The sequence below is a fragment of the Heteronotia binoei genome, chromosome 13 (assembly GCF_032191835.1).
Source record: "Heteronotia binoei isolate CCM8104 ecotype False Entrance Well chromosome 13, APGP_CSIRO_Hbin_v1, whole genome shotgun sequence".
Taxonomy (NCBI): Eukaryota; Metazoa; Chordata; class Lepidosauria; order Squamata; family Gekkonidae; genus Heteronotia; species Heteronotia binoei.
Genome location: NC_083235.1, coordinates 8,859,662 through 8,870,757, shown reverse-complemented (window position 1 = coordinate 8,870,757; position 11,096 = coordinate 8,859,662). Strand labels below are relative to the sequence as shown.

Genomic DNA, 11,096 nt, shown 5'->3' with positions numbered 1-11,096 from the left:
CATAATGAAAGGCATTTTTCCCTTCACAGTCCTTAATAAAAGCATTTGGGGGAAATGATGTCATTTGGGGAAATGATGTCACAGGAAGTGATGTCACTTCCTGCTTCCGGCAGGTGGCGCGGGGAAAATGATGTCACAGGAAGTGATGTCACTTCCTGTTTCCGGCGGTGGCGTGCCGTCACTTCCTGTTTCCGGCGGAGTGCGGAGCGCGCACGCACACACATTCCTTCCCCCCTCAAAGTGTCCCTGGCTGGCCTGCAGATATTATGGCCACCCTATCAGTGAAACAGGCTTCCTCGGGAGGTGGTGGGCTCTCCTTCCTTGGAGGTTTTTCAACAGAGGCTAGATGGCCCTCTGACAGCAATGAGGATTCTCTGAATTTAGGGAGGAGGTATTTGTGAATTTCCTGCATTGTGCAGGGGGTTGGACTAGATGACCCTGGAGGTCCCTTCCAGCTCTATGATTCTATAATTCTGGAAGGTCCGCAGGTCCCGCCTGGAGGTTGGATAAGCCACAAGAGTACCACAGTAAGAAGCAAATCTAACACCCCCCCAAAAAACTGGAATGATAATGAAACAATATCCCAACAACAGCGATTCTATATCAATTGCACCATTTATAAACAGAAATACTTGTTTGTTGTTGTTGTTCAGTCGCACAGTTGAGTCCGACTCTTTGCGACCCCCATGAACAAAGTCACGCCAGGCCCTCCTGTCTTCTACCATCACCCAGCCTCAACAGCACTCCAAAGAGATCTGTTGAGGCTGGGTGAGTGGGCGTCAACATGGCAGATGAGGTTCATTGTGGACAAGTGCAAAATAATGCACATTGGGGCCAAGAATCCCAGCTACAAATACAAGTTGATGGGGTGTGAACTGGCAGAGACTGACCAAGAGAGAGATCTTGAGGTCATTGTAGATAACTCACTGAAAATGTCAAGACAGTGTGCGATTGCAGTAAAAAAGGCCAACGCCATGCTGGGAATTATTAGGAAGGGAATTGAAAACAAATTAGCCAGTATCATAATGCCCCTGTATAAATTGACGGTGCAGTCTCATTTGGAATACTGTGCACAATTCTGGTCACCACACCTCAAAAAGGAAATTATAGCATTGGAAAAAGTGCAGAAAAGGGCAACTAGAATGATTAAAGGTTTGGAACACTTTCCCTATGAAGAAAGGTTAAAATGCTTGGAGCTCTTTAGCTTGGAGAAACGTCGACTGCGGGGTGACATGATAGAGGTTTACAAGATTATGCATGGGATGGAGAAAGCGGAGAAAGAAGTACTTTTCTCCCTTTCTCACAATACAAGAACTCGTGGACATTCGATGAAATTGCTGAGCAGTTGAGTTAAAACGGATAAAAGGAGGTACTTCTTCACCCAAAGGGTGATTAACATGTGGAATTCACTGCCACAGGAGGTGGTGGCGGCTACAAGCATAGCCAGCTTCAAGAGGGGGTTAGATAAAAATGTGGAGCAGAGGTCCATCAGTGGCTATTAGCCACAGTGTGTGTGTGTGTGTATAAAAAGATTTTGGCCACTGTGACACAAAGTGTTGGACTGGATGGGCCATTCACCTGATCCAACATGGCTTCTCTTGTTCTTATGTTCTTAGGATGTGGTGGCGGCTACAAGTATAGCCAGCTTCAAGAGGGGTTTGGATAAACATATGGAGTAGAGGTCCATCAGTGGCTATTAGCCACAGCATATTATTGGAACTGTCTGCAGCAGTGACGTTCTGTATTCTTGGTGCTTGTGGAGGGGGGGGGGCACAAAAGGGCTTCTAGCCTCACTTGCGAACCGCCTTTTTTTTTGCCACTGTGTGACACAGAATGTTGGTCTGGATGGGCCATTGGCTTTATCCAACGTGGCTTCTCTTATGTTCTTATCCGAAGTCTGCTCAAATTCATGTTTGTTACACCAGTGATGCTGTCCAGCCATCTCATCTTTTGCCGTCCTCTTCTTCTTTTGCCTTCTGTCTTTCCCAGCATCAGGATCTTCTCCAGGAGTGCTCCCTTCTCATTTGGTGGCCAAGTATTTGAGCTTCAGCTTCAGCATCTGACTTTCCAGGGAACAGTCTGGGTTGATTTCTCTTAGGACTGACTGATTTGATCTTCTTGCAGTCCAAGGGCCGCTCAAGAGTCTTCTCCAGCACCCAGCTCAAAAGTGTCTATTCTTCTGCGCTTGGACTTCCTTATGGTCCAGCTCTCACAGCCATACATTACTACTGGGAATACCATCGCTTTGACTATACGGACTTTTGTTGGCAGGGTGATGTCTCTAATTTTTATTATACTGCCCAGGTTCGCCATAGCTGTCCTTCCAAGGAGAAAACGTCTTTTAATTTCATAGTTACAGTCACCATCTGCAGTGATCTTGGACCCCAGAAATATGAAGTCTGTCACAACTTCCATATCTTCCCCTTCTATTTGCCAAGGTGTGATGGGGCCGGATGCCATGATCTTAGCTTTTTGATGTTGAGTTTCAAGCCTACTTTTGTGCTCTCCTCTTTCACCCTCAACAAGAGGTTCTTTAGGTCCTCCTCACTTTCTGCCATTAGAGTGGTGTCATCTGCATATCTGAGGTTGTTGATGTTTTTCCTGGCAATCTTAATTCAGGCTTCTGCTTCATCCAGGCCAGCATTCCGCATGATGTACTCTGCATATAAATTAAATAAGCAGGGTGACAATATACATCCTTGTCAAACTCCTTTTCCTATTCTAAACCAATCAGTTGTTCCATATCGTCTTCTGACAGTCGCTTCTTGACCCTTATACAGGTTTCTCAGGAGACACGTGAGGTGGTCTGATACTCCCATCTCTTTAAGGACATGTTTGTTGTGATCCACACAATCAAAGGCTTTAGCACACTTGTAGTCAATCTCTAATAACAGGAAACCAACGTGAAGAATCCTAAAAAGGTCAAAGTTTCAAATAAGCATGCCAGTTTTTTACTTCAGACACTTCAAAGACGATTCACCCTCTCCTGCGGGGAAATTAAGGTGCTAGTGCTCCAATGATTCCGTGCATTGCAATCCCTTGCTGTCTCAACTGTTTTCTTTTGAGGTTTCAAGTCGCAAGGTTGAAAACTTTGCAAATTCAAAACAATGGTTCCCCCCCCCCTTTTTAAAGGTTTTTATTGATCAATGCAAAATGATACCGATAATTTGTTTCACGTTACAAAGACATAAAAAGGATATATCGCTAATAGTTACTACGATTCCAATTCTTGCTACAGAGCCATAACATGCATTCTTAGTAGAATCCAATAACTGTCAAATAATAATCAAAAGCTATTAAGCGAGGCTGTTTGCTAGAACCAAAGTTTGAAAAGAGTGATGGTTGCCACTTGCTTAGCAGGGGATGTTCTGTATTGCTGTCTCGTTTAGTCTGACATAAGTCTCCTATCTTATCCAGGATAAAGTACGCCCAGAGTTTGTGGGCCCATATCTTCAATGATAGAGATTGTTTGGACGTCCAGGTAGAAGCTATTGTGTGTTTCGCTGCTGTGAAAGTGGAAGAGATAAATTCCTGCTGTGATTTCGGTAACGGAAAAACTCTGTCAGGGTGCAGGCAGGCAGGAGTCCAAAGCCAGTCCAAGGTCAAAGTTCAGGAGTCAAGCAGGAGCCAAGTCACCAATGCAGAATCACAAACAGAATCAGAAGTCAATGTCCAAAAGCCAAAAGGTCAGGGTGCCAAGGAAATCAAGCAGGTCAGGATCAGGAAGGAGCGTGGATGCAAGCCAGAGAATAGACTTGTTGCTTCCACAAGGTTACCAGGTCCTGGGTGGGAGCTATATGGGAGTCTCAATCAGCCTGCTCCCTGGGTGGCAGTGACTCTGCTAGAACTCAGGGCTGAGAGATCTGAAGCATCGGCGTGCCTCATGTCTTCGCTCTGAAAGTTCTTTCGGAGCCTGCTTCGAACTCTTGAGATGGGAGGAGGAAAGCTTGGAGGAGATTGATCGTCAACAGCTGACACTGGTGCCTGGAGAGTGATTGATGGGCCAGCTGCTGTTTGTTCAGCTGAGGAACTGGCTGGCAACTTTTCCAGGTCTGTTAACCCTTCCAGCTCCTCCTCGTCAGGGCTCATGATAGACATCCCATAGGTTCAATCAAATTAAAATGAAGGTTTCTTCAACAGTGAGTAACACAGCAGCCTCAACCAGTGGCGGACTGAGTCTAAAAATATTGGTTGCCAGGAGACATAGGGGGCCCACTCCCAACTGTAAGGCTATCATTTAATTTTTGTAAGAAATAAAAAAAATTAAAAAAACACAAGTGGGGGAAAAGGTACAATTAAAGCTTTTGAAAAATCAATCCATCTCTCTCTCTCTCTCTCTCTCTCTCTCTCTCTCTCTCTCTCTATATATATATATATATATATATATATATATATATATATATTAGTAATTGCAGTGTACATATATTGTATATATTACAGCATTATACAGTAGATACAGTAATGAGAGCCAGTTTGGTGTAGTGGTTAAGTGTGCCGACTCTTATCTGGGAGAACCGGGTTTGATTCCCCACTCCTCCACTTGCAGCTGCTGGAATGGCCTTGGGTCAGCCAGAGTTCTCGCAGGAGTTGTCCTTGAAAGGGCAGCTGCTGTGAGAGCCCTCTCAACCCCACCCACCTCACAGGGTGTGTGTTGTGGGGGGAGAAGACATAGGAGATTGTGAGCCACTCTGAGTCTCTGATTCAGAGAGAAGGGCGGGGTATAAATCTGCAATTCTTCTTCTTCTTCTTCTTCTTCTTCTTCTTCTTCTTCTTCTTCTTCTTCTTCTAAATGCAAATACAGATTGCATGTTCTCCAGGGGAGCCGATCTCTGCCAGCTGGAGATCAGTTATAAAAGAAGGGGATCCCCAGGCCCCACCTGGAGGCTTGGCAACCCTAAATACAACGTAAATTTTAGTTGCATTCCAGTAATAATATTATACTGGAACTTCTGTTATAGTTTCAAGCTACAAAAAGGTCACTAACACTTTTAACATATTGTCTAACGTTTAAGGGGGCCCGCTTGCCATCAGGCAAGCTTACACTCTGGCCAGTCTGCCACTGGCTTCAGCAGCAATGCTAGTATATGTCACTGTTTCTGATTACACCTGCTTTGTGGAGGCATTTCCCACACATCAGTCAACAACGGATCATTTCTGTTTTAAACAATTTTATCGATAACATATGGTAACAATTTCCGTTAATAACTTCTTTGCATCTATCCCATATGCTTCTTTCTAATCACCCCCTCCCCCCCGTTACTTGACCCCCGCCAGTGTTAGTTATTCAAAATACTAACATTCAAAGGTACCGTTAATTACTAAGCACTAAAATTAATATTCTTCTTTCTTCTAAAGTTTAATCGTTATCAAAAGTTGTCCAAAGTCCTTTTACTTTCCACTCGTCTTCTACATAACTTCTAAATTTTTTCCACTCCCTTTTAAAATCTTCTAAATCATAGTCTCTTAAAGTTCTTGTTAATTTGTCCATCTCACTCCATGTCATAACTTTTACAATCCAATCCCATTTTTCTGGTATTTTTTCTTGCTTTCATAACTGCGCATATAGTGTCCTAGCAGCTGAAAGCAAGTACCAAATTATAGTTCTATCTTCTTTTGGAAATTTTTCCATTTGTAATCCCAACAGAAAAGTCTCTGCAGCTTTCTTGAATTCATATCCCAAGATCCTAGAAATTTCTTGTTGGATCATCTGCCAATATTTTTTCGCTGTTTCACAAGTCCACCACATATGGTAGAAAGAACCTTCATGTTTTTTTTGCATTTCCAACATCTGTCTGGCATCTTGTTATTCATCTTTGCCAATTTCTTAGGAGTCATATACCATCTATACATCATTTTAAAACAGTTCTCTTTAATACTCTGGCATATTGAAAGTTTCAGAGTTCTTCCATAAATATTCCCATGTATCCATTTGTATTTCTTTATTTACATTTATTGCCCATTTAATCATTTGAGATTTCACTGCTTCATCTTCTGTAGACCATTTTAAAAGTAATTTATAAGTTTTTGAAATTAATCTTTCATTATCTCAAGCAGAACTTTTTCCATTTCTGTTCGCTCTCGTCTTATTCCTTCAGTTTTAATATCATTTTCCACCAAACTCTTTATTTGTTGCATTTGAAACCAATCGTATTTGTTGTTCAACTCCACAGCGGTTTTCAATTCTATTTTGCCACTTTGTATTTTTAATAGCAATGCTAGTATATGTTACTGTTTCTGATTACACCTGCTTTGTGGAGGCATTTCCCACACATCAGTCAACAACGGATCATTTCAATCATTCAATGAAATTGCTGAGCTGTCAGGTTAGAATGGATCAAAGGAAGTCCTTCTTCACCCAAAAGGTGATTAATACGTGGAATTCCCTGCCACAGGAGGTGGCGGCAGCTACAAGCATAGCCAGCTTCGAGAGGGGATTGGATAAGCATATGAAGGAGCAGAGGTGGATCAGTGGCTATTAGCCTCAGGGTATTGATGGAACTCTCTGTCTGGGGCAGTGATGCTCTGTATTCTTGGTGCTTGGGGGGCAACAGTGGGAGGGCTTCTAGTGTCCTGGCCCCACAGATGGACCTCCTGATGGCGCCTGTTTTTTTGAGCCACTGTGTGACACAAAGTGTTGGCCTGGATGGACTATTGGCCTGACCCAACATGGCCTCTCTTATGTTTTTATGTCTAGGGCAGTGATGCTCTGTTTTCTTGTGCTGGGGGGGGGGCACAGTGGGAGGGCTTCTAGTGTCCTGGCCCCACTGGTGGACCTCCTGAGGGTTTTTTTTGGCCACTGTGTGACACAAAGTGTTGGCCTGGATGGGCCAGTGGCCTGATGCAACATGGCTTCTCTTATGTTCTTATGTCTGAGGCAGTGATGCTCTGTATTCTTGGTGCTTGGGTGGGGGGCAACAGTGGGAGGGCTTCTAGTGTCCACTGATGGACCTCCTGATGGTGCCTGGTTATTTTGGCCACTGTGTGACACAGAGTGTTGGGCTGGATGGGCCAGTGGCCTGATGCAACATGGCTTCTCTTACGTTCTTATGTTCATAGGATTTTTGGGGGGGAGGGGGGGGGGGTGTTAGACCCGCCTGGAGGTTGGCATCCCAGGGCAAAGCCGAGGCTGCCGGCGCCAGGAGGGAGGGCTGCAAGGCGGAGCCCTTTCCCCAGCCGAGGCGGAGCTTCCCGCAGTGGGCCCAGCCCCTCCGGCCGCCCTCCAGCGCGGCAGGCAGGCAGCAGAGAGGCCGTGCTGTGGGCACCATGGCCGGGGCTACCGCCGCGCGGGTCGGGCTCCTGCGCCTCCGGGCCGCCCCCTCCGCCTGCTTCTGCACCCGCCTCGGGGCCGAGGCCACCGGGCCGCCCGTCCAGCAACCTCCCCAGCCGCGCCCGCCCTATGGAAGCCGGCAGCAGCGAGCCCCCGTCGACGAAGAGCCCGCCGCCCGCGGCTTCTCCAGCAGCAGCTCCCCGGACAACAAGAGCTTCCTCTGGTCGCGCTACAGCGAGGTGAAGCGGCTGGTGCAGGGTGAGTCTCCCCGGGGGTTGCCAGCTCCCGGGCGGGAGGAGAGGCTGGGGGGAGCGGCCCACCGGGGGAGTGGGTCTGGCCTAAGCGCCACGGGGGGAAACCGCCGAGTCCGCTCTTGCAAGCTGCCCTTTTTCTCCAGGGAACCGTCGCCTGGCGCTCAGCTGCAGTCCTGGGGAGATCTCCAGGCCCCACCTGGAGGCTGGCAACCTTAGCTTGGCAACCCTCTGCTGTCCCGGGGAAATATCCTGGCCTCACCTGGAGGTTGGGAACCTTAGCTTGGCAAACCGCTGTCCCGGGAGATCTCCAGGCCCCACCTGGAGGTTGGGAACCTTAGCTTGGCAAACCGCTGTCCCGGGAGATCTCCAGGCCCCACCTGGAGGTTGGGAACCTTAGCTTGGCAAACCGCTGTCCCGGGAGATCTCCAGGCCCCACCTGGAGGTTGGGAACCTTAGCTTGGCAAACCGCTGTCCCGGGAGATCTCCAGGCCCCACCTGGAGGTTGGGAACCTTAGCCTGGCGAACTGCTGTCCCGGGAGATCTCCAGGCCCCACCTGGAGGTTGGGAACCTTAGCTTGGCAAACTGCTGTCACGGGAGATCTCCAGGTCCCCACTTGGTGGTTGGCAACCTTCTGTCCCGGGAGATCCCCAGGCCCCACCTGGAGATCGGCAACCCTAGCTCGGCGACCCTCTGCCGCTCAGAACAGGCGCGCAAACTTAGCCTCGGGGACCTGGGTTCAAACTGCAACCGGGGGAGGAAGAGGCCTTAGTCCGGTGCAGCGGGAAGGGAACGGGACCCCAGCGGCGCCTGAACCCGATCCCCTCTAGGCCACCCCTTTCCTGCGAGTAAATCCGATAGCATCTGGCAAAAAGAGGAAACCCTCCACGGTTGGGCTGCTCTCTTGTACCTGCTGCCTCGCTTTGCGCTTTGGCGCGCAGGGCCTCTCCAAATTCCTGGGCTTTGCACGAGTGCTGTCTTGCACGTCGGGATGCCCCCAGGGCCTCTCCTCCCCCGCCCCCAACCTAGCGTTATTGTTATTTAAATTGTCCTCCTTGGGATCCGGCTGACCCTCTTTTTGCCCGCGGTTCCCTTCCCCCCTCCTCGGGTCTCTTTGGAAGCTCTGCCCTCTCCTCTCCGCCCCCTTGTTGTTGTGCAGGGAAGAGACGTGCAGGGAGGGAAGGAGGGACAGATCTCCCTCTCTCCCCACAAGGCCCCGGGCTTTGTGTCTGGTTTTTCAGGGCAGGGCTCTGGAGAAGCCGGCTGCTGGAGAGAAAACTGCAAAGGAGACTCCTGGGGGTTGGGCTTTAAGATGCGTGCATTTAAACTGGCTATTAGCCACAAGGTGTTGTTGGAACTCGCTGTCTGGGGCAAGTGCTGCTCTGTATTCTTGGTGCTTGGGAAGGGCAACAGTGGGAGGACTTCTAGAGGCACTGCTGGAGTGGAGGCAACAATTGGAGGGCTTCTGGAGTTCTGCCCCCACTGGGAAACCTCCCGATGGCACCTGGGGTTTTGGGGGGTTTTTGCCACTGTGTGACACAGTGTTGGACTGGATGGGCCATTGGCCTGATCCAACATAGTTTCTCTTCTTTTCTTAATATGGCTCAGATTCATATAAGAACGTAAAAAAGCTGTGTTGGATCAGGCCAGTGGCCCATCCAGTCCAACACTCTGTGTCACACAGTGACCCAAACCCAGGGGCCATCAGGAGGTCCCCCAGTGGGGCCAGAACTCCAGAAGCCCTCCGATTGTTGCCCCTACTCCAAGCACCAAGAATACAGAGCATCACTGCCCCAAGCATATCTCTCTCTCTCTCTCTCTCTTTGCTTGACTTCGCGAAAGAAGATTTAAGAAAGCTGCAGTAGTCCACGTCTGTTGCAGGCTCGCTGGTGGCTGACAAGACCAATGCGGGACAGGCAGGTCTGGCCACAGTGGCTGCAGGGAAAAGTCTGATTTGGGGTTGGTGCTGTAGCAGTACGATTCTTCCTCGATCTCCTTTTGTCTTCAAGACCAGCTATGCGTTCGTTCTCAAAGGAAGACAAAGGAAGAGACAGCCTGGTGGATGGTGTGCCTCCATGCTTTGTGATCTGAGGCTAGGTCAGACCACTGGTGATGGTTGATGCAACAGGTACCAAGGGATTTCTTCAAGGAGTCCTTGTACCTCTTCTTTGGTGCCCCTCTATTTCGATGGCCGGTGGAGAGTTCGCCATACAGGGCAATCTTGGGAAGGCGGTGGTTTTCCATCCTGGAGATATGCCCTGCCCAGCGCAGCTGCGACTTCGGGTTTTATACCGTCATCACCTGCAACTCCTTGAGCGCTTTCATCAGCGCTGCCTTCGCACCATCCTTAACATCCACTGGAGTGACTTTGTGACCAACACTGAAGTCCTCAAGCAGGCGGAGGTTACAAGCATTGAGGCCCCAGGCATAAGAATGTACAAAAAGCCATGTTGGATCAGGCCAATGGCCCTTTGGCTGGCATGCAGAAGGTACCAGGTTCAATCCCCGGAATCTCCAGTTAAAAGGACCAGGCAGGAGGTGATGGTCCAGACCTTGACCTGAGACCCTGGAGACCAATGGAGAAGGGCTTTGACCTGAGACCCTGGCTCAGTGGCAGAGCCTCTGCTTGGCATGCAGAAGTTCCCAGGTTCAATCCCTGGCATCTCCAGTTGAAAGGACCAGGCAGGGGGCAATGGGAAAGACCTTGACCTGAGACTCTGGCTCAGTGGCAGAGCCTCTGCTTGGCATGCAGAAGGTCCCAGGTTCAATCCCTGGCATCTCCAGTTGAAAGGACCAGGCAGGGGGCGATGGGAAAGACCTTGACCTGAGACTCTGGCTCAGTGGCAGAGCCTCTGCTTGGCATGCAGAAGTTCCCAGGTTCAATCCCCGGCATCTCCAGTTAAAAGGACTAGGCAGGAGGGGATGGGAAAGACCTTGACCTGAGACCCTGGCTCAGTGGCAGAGCCTCTGCTTGGCATGCAGAAGGTCCCAGGTTCAATCCCCGGCATCTCCAGTTAAAAGGACTAGGCAGGAGGGGATGGGAAAGACCTCTGCCTGAGACCCTGGAGAGCTGCTGCCAGTCTAAGCAGACAATACTGGTTTTGATGGCTTCTCAGATTCAGTATAAGGCAGCTTCATGGTGTTCGTTCTTGGATGGTTTTAGCTCTGTGCGGTGCTTTCAGAAATGAATCCAGAGTGCAGGAGCGTGGGACCTAATGTTGCTGTGTTTAATCTTATCCATCTTTAGTGATGGGAAAACGTTACTTATTTAGAAGCAGGATTTCCCCTTTATCAAGATGCGGATCTTTCCTTTGCTCTCTCTTCCTCCCTTTCCTCGTCTTCCTCCTTCATGCCTCTGGGCACAAAGGCTCCCCTGCTTCCAGTTTGGTGTAGTGGTGAAGTGTGCGGACTCTTATCTGGTTTGATTCCCCACTCCTCCGCTTGCAGCTGGGTTAGCCATAGCTCTTGCAGAGCTGTCCTTGAAAGAGGGGATTCTGTCAGGGCTCTTTCAGCCCCACCCAGCTCACAGGGCATCTGTTGTGTGTGGTGAGGGGGGAGGTAAAGGAGATTGTAAGCC

The 11,096-nt window shown here is 49.2% G+C and overlaps 1 protein-coding gene across 1 annotated transcript in view; it reads left to right on the top strand.

Moving 5' to 3' along the window:
- The first annotated feature begins 7,263 nt into the window (after nucleotides 1-7,263).
- LOC132581666 (5'-nucleotidase domain-containing protein 2-like) overlaps nucleotides 7,264-11,096 on the top strand; it is a 38,849-nt gene continuing 35,016 nt past the window's right edge. The window contains 1 exon segment of the mRNA XM_060253033.1: nucleotides 7,264-7,525. Within this exon segment, the coding sequence (XP_060109016.1) occupies nucleotides 7,264-7,525 (262 nt within the window).